At 55.4% G+C, this 15,474-nt stretch overlaps 1 protein-coding gene across 1 annotated transcript in view; it reads right to left on the bottom strand.

The window, feature by feature from the left end:
• CDH4 (cadherin 4) overlaps positions 1-15,474 on the bottom strand; it is a 594,249-nt gene that overhangs the window by 59,737 nt on the left and 519,038 nt on the right. Inside the window, exons 5-6 of the mRNA XM_046678081.1 lie at positions 11,370-11,525; positions 4,499-4,643 (exon numbers count right to left, since the gene is read on the bottom strand). Coding sequence (XP_046534037.1) covers positions 4,499-4,643; positions 11,370-11,525 — 301 coding nt within the window. The remainder of the gene's footprint in view (positions 1-4,498; positions 4,644-11,369; positions 11,526-15,474) is intronic.

The following is a 15,474-nucleotide window of genomic DNA, read 5'->3' as shown; positions in this document are numbered from 1 at the left end:
CATGTAGGTAAAACTGCTGAGATCTGAGAGAGGTCCATGGATCGCACCAAGGTCAGCATCCTGAAGTGCTCTCGCACAACAGTTCTGCAAGATGTTATTTTTGGGGGAAACTGGGTGAAGGGTTTGTGGGATGTCTCTGTATCATTTCTTACACCTGCATGTATATCTACAACTATCTGAAATAGGATTTCTTAAAAAGACCCTTCTTCCAATGAGATCCTCTCCGGAAGCCCATTTATGAATTGGTTGGAGTGGCGACGCTTGGCTGGGTGGTGCGAGGGCTACAAGCCTGGCCCTCTGCTTCCTGCCCACCCAGGGGCGTGGGACACCTCCACGGAGCCCAGGGCCCCACGGAGCACTGTGCCACAAGACTCCTGGGCCTCCCGTCTCATTTCAGTTGGCCCTTTTTTCTTGGGAGCCGTAATTTTGGTTCCACTTTCTAGTGAACTTGAAATCAACAAAACTTTATTTCTTTATGGAAAACATCTGCATTACAGATATGAAATTATTACTAATCTGAATTCATGAGGGTTAGGGTCAATTTGAAAGCCAGGAAGAGAAGACCCTAGTGGAAACGACAACTTTTGTAAGACCCGTTTGCTAGACAGTAAACTCACATCAGAGCCCACTCGTAGTGGACGGCGGGAGCCCACAGAGACGGAGAACGTGTGCAAGATGCTGTCACCCCTCAGAGACAGCCATCACCCAGGGTCACCTGGTCACCTACAGGGGGTAGGCCCAGCAGGGTAGGGGCACAGGTCAGGGTTGGAGGCCAAGGCGGGCTCTGCGGGAAGGAGTGGGTGGCGTGTGCATGGGGAATGGGGGGCCCAGCGTGAGCAAACCCTTGGGGTGAGAACCACAAGCCATGTTCGAAGGGTAGGAGCAGACGTGTTTCCACTTCTGCTCTTAATGTGGACCATGAACGGGGTCTCCAAGGGGCTCTGGTGGCCCCTGGCCCGCTAGTGTCTCATCCAGGATTTGCGACAAAGACAAGAGGCTCCCCGAGGTTAGGAGGGACTGCTGCCATGACCAGCAGCTTCAGGTGGCCCCGTGTGGGTGGGGACCACCAAAATCACCTACTGAAACCTGATGCCCAGTATGGTAGCTACTAGCCCCACATGGCTATTTAAATTCTAAATAAAAGTAGAAATTCAGCTCCTCAGTTGCATTAGCCACATTTCAGGTGCTCAGTGGCCACAGGTGGCTGACAACCCAGACATAGAACATTTCCATCATTACAGAAAGTTCCAGCAGAGAGCCCTGGTCTGGGGCCACCGGCCTCCCCAGTGTGACCCACATCCTGGCACGTGTGGTGCACGTCTGCCCTTGAGTCCACCTGACATCCAGCCCCTCCTTTCTGAGGCGACCGTCTGGTGTTCCTTTGGGGATCCACGCCTACCACATGCTCAGACTACGCGACCTGAGGTAAGACTAGAACTGGGCTCTGTGCCTGAAAAGTGCTCACGGTCCCTGCACAGCTGCAGGGACTGGCTCAGGATGGGCACATGACTCAGGAGGATCTGCCCCGGGCTCTCGCTGGCACTGGAGGAGAGCTGCTCCCTCCCCTGGGGACATCCGAGGCTCAGGGACATGCCTGCAGCTGCTGAGGCTTCCTGCCGGCAGGAAGAGAGACCCTCCCAGGGAAGGAGCCAATGCAGAGAAGAGCAGGGTCAGGCAGTGGTCAGCGAGACCCTGACAAGTCCATTTCAGCACAGGCATCGCCACGGCTGAGCTGCCAGTGTCTCTGGATTTTTCAGTTATGTGAGACAATGGGTCCCTTTCCCCAAGGGGCACTTGAGGTGGGTTTCGACTCCCTGCTTACTGCAGAGATCTGACGGCTGTGATGGGGAGGGCCCCTCTTGATCCCAATGTGCAGTGAACGTTGTTGCTCCAGAAGGGGCCATCCCTGGCCTTCCACACCCTCCCAGTCTGTTCAACCCAGCAGTGCCAAAGAGGGTTTCATAAAACTGAGGGGGGTCTGGTGCTGGGAAAAGAATGTAGGGGGAGCGTGGGACTGGCCTGGGATCCCAGGCCTGAGTTGGCTTGCTAACGTCCCCAAGTGACCGACTCAAATCTTAAAAGGCTCTTATCTAGCTGAGTCAATATTGGACATATCTTTCTGTTTGTTTTCCATTAGAACGTACATCTGAAACCCTTCATTAGCCCATCATTCCAGAGGGTGATGACTAATTTCTGGCAGTAGTTTTTCCTTATCCCACAAAGGCACTGTGTAAAACCCTTCTATTAGTGTAATTTACTGACGTGAGGGGAGAAAGTGTGGAGGCCCTTTCCAGGTCCTGGGGGGAGCCCCAGGCCCCACTATGTGTGGGCGGCATCTCCTCGCCCCTGACCGGGGGAGTGAGGACATCCAGCTGGGTCCCCGGGCGGCCTCACACCGCTATGTCCCGGGCTTTGCACAAAGAGGTGGTGACACTGTTTCCCCCAGCGTGCCGTTCTGGGACCAGAGACAGACTCCAGGGTCCCCCGGGGGCTCTGAAAGTCAGACAACATTTAGTGCAAACACAGTCCTGGAAAGGCGCCAGAGTGAACGGGAATAGGGGGCCCATGCTGGGATCAAGAGCAGCCTTCTGGCATCCAGGCCACACCCAGCATTGAACGAGGGGATCGCGGCAGCTCCTGGCTCTGGGCGTAAAGTCTCGTCAGGATTTCCAGAAGCAGACCCAGTGATGTGCTATGTTGTTGTCCTAATGAGTGAAGCCAGGTGCACATTTGGGGAGACTTTCTCTATCGATTTGTTTTAAAATAAGACACGGGAGGCTTGATTTGTGATAGAAATCTAGGGGCCTTTACAGAGCGCTCCGGGTCTCGGGGAGCGAGGCTTCCGTGTTAACAAGAAAGCCCCCCAAGCCGGACACCCACGCCCCACGCTGACTCTTGCAAGAGCTGCCTGTTGGCAGCCTCGTTCACTTTCTTTGGCAGCTTGAAGCTAATTTGCCCACCCACGACCTGCCCCTGCCCCTCAGGGGACTCAGGGGATGGGGAGAGTGCCCGAGGTTCCGGCAGAAATGATGCCACCTCTCGTTCCCTTTGCTGACCCCGGGCTGGCCGCCTCTCATGATTCGGAGACAATCAATGGGAAACGCAGTTCACCTTGTCGAAATGGCAGCCCCTGGAGACGCAGCTGTGACAGCCCCTCCAGCAGGGAAGCGATGGCAAATGTTTGCCTTCGCGGCCCCTGAGCCAGGGTGCCTGCTGTCCCCCAGAGGGGGCCTGTGGAGCGCTGTGTTCCCTGCCCTCGGCTCCGGCTCTGCGAGCTCCTCCCTCTGTTTGCCCCGCACCACAGGCCCATGTGAGGTTCAGATCAACGAGGGGACCTCTTTACTCCAAGTGTGTTCCTGATGTCGCCCGGGGCATTCTGATGGGTGAAGGAGATTTGTTGTTTCTCTGAACTTCAGATGTACCCAGGCACCTGTGTGGCAGTTATTTTAGCCCCTATTTTCCGCAGCCCCGGCAGGAGCCTCCTCAGTGACCCTTGGCTCAACGACCCCCCCCCCCCCACCCCCCGTGAGGGGCTGTGCTTCTTAAACTTCAGCAAGCACAGAAATGACCTGGGGGCTTGCCCCCAGACCCCAGGCCCACCTGCGGAGAGCCTGAATCAGCAGGTGTGGGCGAGAGACTCTGCATTTCCAATGCTCCCAGGCAGTCTGCTGGTCCCTGGGTCACCCTGGGAGCAGGCTGGCCAAGCTTCCACCTCGGCTGGGGATTCGGACCCATACACACACCAAGGGGCCTGGGCCGACCGCTTCACGTCCTTGGGCCTGGAGTCTTGTCCTTGCTCAGGGGACAGGGTGGGTGCCCACTGCTTGGTGGTTGTGGGATCCAGAGACCAGACACGTCACCCACTTAGCAAGGGCCCTGGCTCATAACAAGGTGGTTGTCACCTTTTGTCCCCGACTGAAGTCTGTGGGAAGATGGGCTCTTGGGTCAGCTCTGAGGTCTCAGCCACAGGGGTTCCCCTCTTGGCCCTCTCACTTGTTCCTCTGGTGCTTGGAATCAAATTCCAAGGGTGGCGCAGGAGACCTAGAATGGCCGTCTTCTCTCTGACCTCACCTCCTGCCCCATGCCCTTTGCACGTGCTCTTCCCTTCCCCTGCCTCCCTTCCAGCACACGCACGGATCCCAGCCTGTCTCCGCACGTCGCTCCTTCTCACGCTTTAGCTCTCGGCCTGCATGTCACCTCCACAGAGCGGCTCCCTGATCTACGGCCACCCCTACGGGTTTCCTTCCAAGCCCGTCAGCATTGCAACGGCCTCATTCACGTCTTTTGTCTGCGTCCCCCTCTGGACCGTGAGTTCGGTGGCGCAGGGTGGGTCCTCAGTAACCATCCCCAAATAAACCTCGGCGGACGAGTCCCAGGGTGCCCTTGTGGCGGTGGGGGGTTATGCGACCCCCTAGAGGATGCACCTCCTTGCCCACCTGCCCGGCCTGTCCTGGGCCACGCAGAGCCCGGCCGTCACTGGGAAGCGGGCGGGCCTCACCTGGCTTGGAGCCCTCGTCCACGGAGCCGTTGTAGACCTGGTTGGCGAACTCGGGGCGGTTGTCGTTCATGTCGATGACATAGATGTACAGGTCGATGGGGTTCTCCACCTTGTTTCCGTTCATGTCCACCGCGTGGGCTCTGAGCTGGAAAGCAACACACACACCGTCAGGCCGGCGGCCAGCTCTGTGGGGTCACTCCCGACTGTCAGGCTCAGACCCAGAGCATTGGGGTGCGGGCGACACAACAGTGCATGTCCCCGGAAGAGGCCGCCTGGGTCTGGGGTGGGGTGGGCTTGGGACACGCACGAAACTTCTCCAAGCCTCAGTTTCTCCTCTGTGGAAATGAGGGAGTTGTGAGAGGGCGAATGGGGTGATGCAGGAGCTGGAAGGTGACCGGATGCCCCCGTGCCGATGCCCCCCGGGACCTCCCGGGCCTGCTCAGACTGGTCCTGCCCCACTGACGACGAGGCTTCACGTCTACCTACAGTGGCTGCAGAAAAGCCATTTGTGCCAACCACAGGTGGGGGGCTCAAACTCCCACTACTGGGAGGTCTGGCCTGGGGGGGAGACCGGCGGGGGGCGCCGTCAGGGGCCTGGAGCTTGAGCGGCAGCTGAGGTTAACTTGGGCATCTATCGCAAGTCCACTCTGTTGGCTTATCTGTTCTTGGGGCACCACGGAAGAAAATGGGGGACCCTGGGGTGGAAGCCCCCTGCTCTGCTGGATCAGGGGCTCCAGAGCGCTTCATATGGAACATCGTCAAGGTACAAAGGGGGATGCCCTGCACTCGGGCTGGAAGGGTCCTGAGGGCTGCTCAGACTCACCCCTTAATTTTGGGATTTTTCTTTCATTCATTCATTCACTCCTTCATTCATTCACTCAGTCAATGTCTGTCAAGGGCCTCCACGTGCCAGGCACTGGGCTGGATCCTAGATTATTGGTCCGTGACACAGTTGTGGCCTCCCCTGGAGGTGCTCATGGAGAAGGGAGACAGGCACAAAGCAGATAAAGAAGCCAAAAGTAATCTGGGTGCAATGGTAGTGACCCACCGAGGTTGAGGGAGGCCAGGCAGGCCTCTCTGAGGAGGAGACATTTGAGCCGAGGCCTGAAGAAGGGGACAGGGAAGACAGCATGGGGCATACAGAGTGGCCGAGCCCCGGGGGCAGCAGAGGGCTGGAGTGGGGCCACGGGGGTCCTGGGGTTTAGGGGGAACCAAGACTTGGAGAAAGGCGGGATCTGCCTGTGGTCTCTGTCACACAGCAGTGTGCCGGCCCCCATCTCTCTGTTGAAACCACGTCACCCCCTAAGCTGGACACATCAGACCTCAAGGTCTTTGTGACAAGACAGCGCCAAGCCAAGAGTGCTGAGAAGAGGTTGTGCTCGAGGCCTGCGGTGGGACGCGTCTCCGAGCTGAGGGCTCCGCACAATCCTCCACGTCGCCCCTTGGTGCACAGCCCCCTCCCCTGACTCCGCCAGCCTCGGGGGAGAAGAAGGAGGTGCCTTCCATGCCTTGGGGAGGGAGACGGCGTAACTGCTTCCATGCGGCCTCAGTGCTCAGGTCCAGCCCGACAGCCCGCAGTGGGATCTTGCCCCGGAAATGGTGTGTTTAAGGAGCATCTCGAGGCTGGCTTTACTTAAGGAGGCGATCTGCATTGCGCAAATCTTGAGATGCTGCCTTGTTGTCTTAAGCAGCCGCCCCGCCCCAGTCGCCATCAGGCCCCTCGTTCCTGGGAACCCCGATCTGCACCCCATGCTGCCATGGAAGTCCTCCCATGGATGGCCAGGCAATCCTTCACCTTGTCAAGCGCAGCCGTGCAATATCGCCCTGAGTCGAAGGTCGAGAAGCCTTTGAAGAAGAGTCATCCTGAGCCAAAATTAAAGTTAGTGTCTTCTAAGTGAAATGACACCGCCGGTTTCAGGTGCTATCTTTAGCAGCAGGAGCAGCCCGAGTGGAGATAAAGATGAAAAGCGACGAAAGGGGTCCTTGTCACACTCTACCCACCCCCAAGTTTGACTTAGATTTGATAGTGTCTGTGGAAATCTCCAAGGAAAGACCCCCCCATCCCTCAGGCTGGGCACATTGCTGCGGGACTGGAGAGGGTCCTGCCTTGGTGGTGGAGACAAGAAATGTTGACAGAGGGGCTGTCCAAACTTTCTGTGACTTGCAAATCTGAGTGTCACATGCAAAGTGAATTTCCTGCGATGCTCCAAATAGGACACTTTTCTATTCTTGTCACGGGGGATAAGATGGGGAAATGTCAGTATACAGGCTAGGTCTCGCATTGGGGTGGGAGTGAGTGCTGGAGGAGAGTGTGCATGCCTGCATGTGGACAACAGTCCCACTGTGTGGGGGACCCCACTCTCTCCCCTCTGGATGCTCGATGTTCTTCATATCTTGATTGTGGACTGTCGGTTTCCTCCCTGGGGGCACCGAGTCTGGAACACTCCGTGTGGGCCCTGAAGGTCACCTCCAAGCGCACTCTGGGGATTGTCCTCCACCAACATCAGCAGCCGGTGCTCACCGTGCTCTCGCTCCGGTCTGGGCAGCACCCAAGAGCTCGACACACGCTAACATACCACAGTTTCACAGGACCCTGTGAGACTGGTATTGTCCCAACCCCTCGTCTGTGGAGGGAAAACTGGGGCTCAGGAAGATTGGGAGACTTGCCCAAGATGATGGTACGTGGTGGGACACGATGGCACGTCTTACTATGGAATCCTTGAAAGAATCTTCTAGAGAATCAACGTGCAAAACAATGACTGCTCCTTTATTTCCTGCATTTGAATGTTTACATGTTGGTGTCTTTTTTTTTTTAAGATTGGCCTGAGCTCACATCTGTTGCCAATCTTCTTTTTTTTCCTTCTTCCCCCCAAAATCCCCCAGAGCATAGTTGTATACTCTAGCTGCAGGTCCTTCTGGTTGTGGCATGTGGGACGCCACCTCAGCATGGCCTGAAGAGCAGTGCCCTGTCCGCTCCCAGGATCTGAACCAGTGAAACCCTGGGCTGCCGAAATGGAGCACGCCATCCCAACCACTTGGCCACGAGGTCGGTCCCTACATGTTGGTGTCTTAAGGTGACGGTGTCCACAGTTCATCGGCTCAATCTCAACTCTGACCACCCTCATCAGCCAAAGGAGTTGGGCAGAACAGGGGACGGGATTAAACAGTTACCAGGGCAGGAGGGCGAGAGAACTCGAAAATGGCTCCTGCAGCATGTGGGGCGCAGACCCCCAGATATGAATGCATGGTGGAACCCGCGATTGGGTTACATTCTGTGGCACCGTTGACCGTAAGACAGAGAGACAGTATGGGTGGGACTGAGATAGCCTCAGGGCCCTACAAGCAGAGCGCTTTCTCCCGTGGTGGTAGGCGAGGGGGTCAGAGACTTGCAGGTGTCTTTTAAGAGGGGAGAGTGGGCCCAGGCCGACAGTCATCGAGGAAACAGGGACCTGAACCTCCCGCAGCCTGAATGAGCAGGAAGCAGAGTCTCCCAGGGCCTCCAGTAGGCTCGTAGGCTGGCTGACCCCGTGATTTCCATCTTTTGAGACCCTAGGCAGAGCCCACCTGGACTGCTGACCTACAGACATAAGCTAATAAGTGGGCGCTATTCGAAGCCGCTCTGTTGGAGCTTGTGTGTCGGGCAGCATGGACAACTGACACCCCCGCTGGCCGGCCCTGCTGCCCTCAGAGGCCTGATGGGCATCCTGTGCCATGGAAGTCCTGAGAGGGTCATGCTGGGGTCTTAGGAGGCACATGACGACTGCCTAGAGGGGGTTCCAAACTTTGGGGGTGGTGGGTCCCCTCATTTCACCAGCCCTCCCACCCTCCAGCTTCCCGTTTGGCTGGCTTGGGTGAGGAGGGCGTGGGGTCTGCACGCGTCCCTGGAGGGGACCAGCGCCTTTGGGGCATCTCGGCTTCCCCTCCAGGCCAGGCATGCCACCCTATTTCCCTCGGGACTGCCAGCCTGTGACCCCTGGCTTTTCCACGGGCCTTGCTGCAGAACCGTCCAGCTGCAGAGACATCGTGCATCTCCCGGCAGAGTCTGGTGCTGAGTGAGGCTGTGGAGTCCTCAGGAAAAGGGACAGAGAAACGGAGGCGTGTTGAAAAGTGTAGCTGGATTCTTCTGCGCGATGCCAGCACACCTTGGCACCTGGAGGACTGACGACTCCTGCCTGTGAACAAGGGGTAGGTGGGTGACCTTGCTCCCTGGATCGGCCACCTGGCCTCCAGTCCACGCCCCCTGGTGCTCTTGCCGTGGGCTGAGCTGTGAGCCAGGACGAAGGCTGCTCCTGAGCACCGGTGCACAGAGCTGGCCCTGGCAGCAGCGGTCCTTGAGGCCCCGTCCCCTGTCAGGGGGGCAGCGCCAGCTTGAGCAGCTCTGGAGGCAGCAGGTGGGCTGAGCCTGGACAGACTTTTCAGGGAGTCGGTGGGAATTCCAATGCTGATTTTGGTGTGAATTGCAGAGGAAACAGTTAACCAGAAACACCAAAAGTAAATCTAGTTTTGAGCTCAACATTTCCACAAAGCAATTAAAATAAAATGAAAGGAAGGACCTTTCCACTCGGTGCAGGTTCTCTCAGCAGGTGCTGGGGTCTGAGTCCTCCAGAAACAGCCCTGACTGACAGCCCGGCAGTGCCATCTTTCCCATGGTCCCAGATGCCCGGCCTGACCCGTGCCTGCCAGGGCCACAGCTCCCCAGGCCACGCACGCAGATGCTGCCCTTGGAGAGGCAGCTGACCGCCCAGCTCTGCTCCGGTGAGAAGTCTTAGAACGACATCCTGCGCGGCACCTGCCAGCGAGGGCTTCAAGGGTGGGTCCGTGTGCCCTTCATTTAGCTCCTTCGAGACTAACTCTCTCTGCTGTCTGCAGGTCAGGTCTTCTTTCCTCTGTCTGTCTGTCTGTCTGTCTGTCTCTTGCTCTGGTTCTCTGTCTCTCCCCTCTCTCTCTGTGTCTCAGTCTTTATTTCTCTCTCTCTCTCTGTTTTGCTCTCTCTCTCTCTCCTGTCTCTGTCTCTTTGTCTCTCTCTGTCTCTATCTCTTTCTCCCCTTCTGTCTCTGTCCGTCTCTGTCTCTCTCTCTCTAAGTCTCTCAATCTGCACATAGTTGTTGGCAGACAACGGGAGTTGACTCTTCGTGCTAGGAACACATGTTGATGGCAGCACACAGCCCATTTGGGGAGCCAACAGCCATGTGAAGTCGATGTGCTTCTTGCCGCATGGCTGGCTGGACGTCGGTGCTGGCTGAATTGTCTAGGTGGTTCTGTGCACCTGCCTTGCCAGCTAACGGTGGGCTGAGAACTCATTAGGAGGTCCCAAACCACTGTCAATTAAATCTTCTTCCCCTAAACCTGGCTGCTGCCTTCCCAGCACCAGCCCAGGGGCTGGGGGAGGAGTTGGAGGAATGGGTGACGGTGGGGTGGGGGTGAGGGGGCGTGGGTGCTCTCAGCATTGAGCTAGGTGCCTAGGACCCGGGGCAGGGGTCCTCCAGGAAAGGAAGTTAACACTCAGTGGCTCTGGGGCAGTTTTCACCAGGGTCTGGACAGGCCACAGGAGGCCAGATGGAGACGAGGTGTGAGACCTACGGGTTCTCGAGCCGCAGCCTCCGTGAAAATGGCCTCATGGTCGACCCCCCTCAAGAGAGGGCCATGCACCCAGAGCCAGCGTGCAGGGCCAGCTTCATGGTGTTCTGTGAAGTCACACAGGGCCCCACGCTCAGAAGAGCTGGTGCTGGGCTGGACGCTCTGCTCTCACTGCCCTGACATCCTTATTCAGTTTGGATGAGGGGTCCCTTGTTACATTTTGCATTGGGACCCAGACATTCCGTGGTTAGCCCTGCCATAAGCGCAGAGATGGGCTGCGACCCCCACGGCGTCCACAGTGTGAGGGCTGCCCACCGCTTACAACAAAGGTTTTCTTTCAGCAGAAAGAGTCTTGAAGATTCAGAAGAAACAAGCCTGAGAAGACCTGGCTGCAGCTTGACACCGGCACTGGGGACAGCAGGGCTCGCCAGAGGCTGACGGGGGCAGGAGAGGCACCTGGCAAGGGCTGCCCCTCCAAAGCAACTGGAGAACTTTGGAGATGAGACCCCGAGCACGTGTTCCCACAGGAAACCGAAGGAGGCCAGTGGTGAGTGCCCGAGGGCTCACCTGGTGAGGGCGGGGGCTTGGCCCTGAGCTCTGGCTCCAGCCCCTGCCACCTCCAGCTGGTGCACAGCCTCATCTTGCAGATAAGGCAGCAGAGCCCAGAGAGGGGCCCAGCCCCACAGGATCATGGAGCATTGGGCCTGAGGGTGTGAGACCCTCTATTGCCAGCCCTGCTCCAGGGCCCCTCTCTGCTTAGCCACCACGTTGGAGAGGCCAAGGAGGAAGGGAGTCGACAGCCCCTGTAGCCGAGCCCTGCAGCCTCCACTTCCTCATCCATTTTCCTCTCCACGCACAGCTCGGAGATGGAACCAGAGCGGCTCTCACTTCAGAGCCACTTTTCTGCTCTCAGAGACACAGGAGGAGCGGAAGGCTGCGGGGCACGTGCCCCAGAGCTGGAGAGGACGGGGACGACAGCAGGGTGGTGCTTTAGAGAGGGCCCCGAGTGTGCACGGCAGCCATGTGACCCCCATCAGCACTAACGAGCCCCTGGGAGATGGCGTGCATCGAGACCTTCTAGATTGGTGTTCTCCCAGTGTGGTCCCAGATCTGCCGGCGCCGCCTGCGAGTGCGTTCGAAGTGCAATTTCTCCTGTGCACCTTGCGCTCACTGAATCAGAAACTCTGGGCGGCGCCCAGCACAGGGGGCTTTCGCAGCCCTCCGGTGATCCTGGCATAGGCTCAGGTCTGTGTTCTCCTTCTACAGTCGGGAACCCGAGGCCGTGGATACTCACGTGATAGGAGGCTCGCTCCTCGCGGTCCATGGGCCGAGTGACGTACATCCGGCCGGACATGGAATCGATGCTGAAGACCTCCATGGGGGGCTGGTCGGCACCCACGCCCGTGACGCTATACCGGATGGGAATGTCGTTGTCTTTGTCGGACCGGATCTGGAAAGAGGAAGAAGAGAGAGGGGAGTCAGCCTGCGGCTAGGAGCCAGAGCCACGCTCCTTTCTCTGACCTCGGCCCCTCCCCGATTTCCTCACACTTGGCCATTCTCAGGGACACCTCGGGCCACAGCTAGTGCTCCATCCACTTTGGGAACCAAAAGGGCTGTCAGGGGTCAGGGTTCTACTGAGTGCCACCAACTACGCGTCCAGTGACCCACCAGGTAACGGGTGGGACAAGACACAATATTCCAGGTGGAAAGGCTCTGCAGGGAGTGTGACACACGCAGAGACCTTTGGCTCCACTGAGGAGGACTGGAAAAGATGGTTAAAATGGCCAAGGCCCTGGTGCAAAGGCTCCGGGAAAGGATGAAGGCAGAAAACAGAGCTGCCTCTGTGGGGTCTTGAGGGAAAAAGGCTGGGACCCAATACATTTATGTCCTCAAGTTTTCATCCCTTGGGAAGACAGCAGACATTTCTGGATGTGCAAAGATGTCCCCTCTTCTTGCTCCTTTGACAGAGACACTGGAAGACATAGTTCAGGCCCTGGGAGGTGGCTCACAGTGGGGACCTCAAGAATAGGGGGCCGTGATAGAAATGACCCGCTCCAGAAATCTAACGCTGAAAACTGTCAACATGGTTACAGGGCTAAATACACACATACAAATATTTTTTTTTACAGAAGCTGTATATTGTTGGAAAAAACAATTTAATAATGGTTATCTGGATCCAAAACCCAAAGTGAGTCAGCAAAGACAGAACTGTGGGAGGGAAGGAAAAGGGCAGAGACAAATGCACAATTCGACTGTTCACATGGGGTGGGGAAGGGTTCTGCAAAGACACCCTTTTACTTTTGATCAGGTAATTAGATCAATATGTCTGTGGGAAACAAGAGGAACACGTGGAATTAAAATAAGACGTGCATCTTTCATTTAGATGACGCAAAAGCCCTCATGATGAGGGGCAGTCAGAATCGCCGTTGCTGGCGCCGTGGAAGGGAACTGGCCTCTCTGAGCCGTGGGAAAGTGTCAACAAGCCACAGAGATTTGAACGGTAGAATCAATAAGTTCCCATTAACAGATGGGCATTCCACTGCGAATACACCTCTGGAAAATACAACTTTAAAAATCAAGGCCCAGGGGACCATGACAGCATTTTATAGCAAAATGGACCATGATGAAAACCTCAAATATTCCACAAGGCAAAACTGAGTAGGGCTTTTCATGAGAACAATGCAATTAAAATTTAACAATAAAACTTAAAAAAATGACCTTTTAGAAATTTTAAAAACATTCTGAAATAACCATGGGGTCAACTGGAAATCAAAACTGCCTTTAGAGGAGATTTAGAAATAGTGATGACAACGAGTCTATTGCAGAGGGAGACCCGAGGAATTTGGCCAAAGCTTGAGTCAGAGCAAATCCTTAATTTTCAGTGTTTTTATCATTAAAACAGAATTACAGCAAACGAACTGAGCAGCCAATGCCAGAAGGATAGGAATGGTAAAGCAGGGTGCCTGCCGCAAACACTGGAGTCGTCAACAAAGACAGACACAGACGTTTCTGAGTCTGAAAACAGAAATATGGAAGAATTGATAAATAGATTTAAGAGCTGTACTTAGGGGAAAAATCCTCAAGAAAATAGACGCACGTTACGAGAAAAAATAAGACTATTTTTACATTTCATTCTTTAATTTTATGCTAACAGTTGAAAATCTCGATGAAATGTATTAGTTTTTGAGAAAATATAAGATTTCAAATATCTTAGATATTGAACTGTGGGAGGGAAGGAAAAGGGCTTAGAAATAGCAAACCTGAAGAGACCACTATCTCTTCAGGAACTTCCTCTGAATAGCGCTCCAGGCACCGGGAAGCTCACCTAGGAGCGGTGTGAAAGCTTCCCAGAGAGAGAAGCAGCAGCCCGCCTGGCTTCCCCCTGAGCCGCCGCAGACCGTCGTCCTCACCCTGAGAGCACAGAGCGAGAAAATCGCACACCAGCTCCACAGACGGACGTCGGTGTGACGATCAGAACTGGAATCCCAGCCAGCGGGATTCAGCAATGACCTACCAGACCCTTCCCACACGGAGGGGACAGTGCTGGTGTCTAATCGGAGAGTCCTCGTTACAAGTTCCAGCAAAGCAGACTTAAAATCAGCCTATACGGTCACCACTATTCTTGCTGATATGTAAATAATCGGGCCAAATTAATGAGACTAGACTCATTTTGCAAACAAATTAGTCCTCTGTGACTATCTTAGGAATGGGGGTGATTGTAGAGAAAAAAACTGTTTCAGGAGAAGGCTGTTACACACCCTGGTGGACATCAGAGTCTAGCACTGTTCATTGTCTTTGAGATTTTATCATCTGCCCGTAAACTGGACTGGATCCTGAAATCTTCTAGTTTCCTCAAATATCTGGCTATAATTCTCCAAACCAATGTTTCTAATTTTCTCCCACCTTCTGACTTGGAATCGCTAAGAACCCAAACCGCCCTTTTCCAGGAGTCCTGAGACCTGAGGCTGGATTGGGTGATTTAACCTCAGGGAAGCTGTCACAACAGCTCCTGCATGGACAACCTTCACGCCTGTCGCTGTGTGGGCCACTCAGAAAGGTCACTGGAACACTTGATGACATCAGTGATGGCACTCAAACCGCAGAAGATGCTCTGAGCTCGGCATCTACAAATCTCAACTGGTTGCCCTCTGGACCCTGAAACTGGTTTAAAGTCTGCTCCAACCATTAACCTTTGTTTTATTTTTTGTTTCCATAGAAATGCCTCGTATTCAATGCCTGACTGTTTGCACCATTTAGATCCCTGTGCCATCCTACCTCCTGAAATGAGATGCGGCTAACTGAACTGACCTCTTCTCAGGACTGAGAGACGCGACCATCTGCCAGCCCACTTCCTGGACCATGACACTGCTTGGGGAACTTTCAAAGATGGGGATGAAGGGCAGCATACGCCACCCAAAAATCTGCTGCCTTGGCGTGTTGGTTATCTTGAGCTGCAGGCACTTGAAATACAGCGGATGCAGGGAGAGCGTCCTCTGACTTCCCCTCAGCTGCCTCAGGACAGACCCTCCAAAAGGAGTCAGTCATTGCAGGTCTCTCCCCGGGAGCTCGGTCACCCAGGGAGGATGAGCTCTTGTCACAGGAGGGAGACGGGATGTCAAGACCACAGTCAGACAGACTCTGTCACAAAGGTCACACCTCCCGCCTGTCTTCTAAGGCCCGGCCATCTTTCCTAAACGTCATTTCCTCTCCCCCAAGAGGCCCCATCCTCGCTCCTCCCCTCTGAAGATGGTGTTTAACCCTGAATTCTCAGCTACCTTAGGGAGTTGCTCGTTATCCCTGGGTCTCCCACGTACACATGAGGTTGACATGTTGGTAAACTTGCGTTTGGTTTTTCTCTGGGGGACCTGCCTTCCATCACAGGGGTCCCAGCCAGGGGCGCAGAAGGGTGGAGGGAAAATGACTTTTCCTCCGCCACACACCTGAGTAGGATTTATCTCAGCAACGAAGGATGACTTCTTCTCGGGGAGCTTATTTCTGGAGCACGATAACAGTTGGAGGCTCATCTCCATAGAGGCTCCAGGGAGACTTGATAATGACCGTCCTTCCCAGCTGAATTTGTACCAAAAACACAAGCCACCCCTGAGAAAAACTCTGCTTCTTAGAAAATTCAGCCTGATGGGGACGAGAGCATATTTCTTAATCCAGCGTTTACTGGTGACACAGTGGGGTCGTCCCCACTGAGGGCACGAGTGTGGGGACAAGAACATCAGCTACCCTGTTTAACAGCAGCCTGCCCACGCGACACGACGTGAAACAAAACGCCGTTTACCCAGCAGCTAGAAGGGGGTCCCGCTCTCACCACACAGACATCGTGTAGGTCAGAGGAAATGTGGGGCTGCGGGGTGCTGGGCCAGCGGCCTCCGGGGGAGGAAGTGCAA

The sequence above is a fragment of the Equus quagga genome, chromosome 12 (genome assembly GCF_021613505.1).
Source record: "Equus quagga isolate Etosha38 chromosome 12, UCLA_HA_Equagga_1.0, whole genome shotgun sequence".
Lineage (NCBI taxonomy): Eukaryota > Metazoa > Chordata > Mammalia > Perissodactyla > Equidae > Equus > Equus quagga.
Note: the sequence above shows the minus strand (reverse complement) of the source record. Positions and strands in the feature narration are given on the sequence as shown.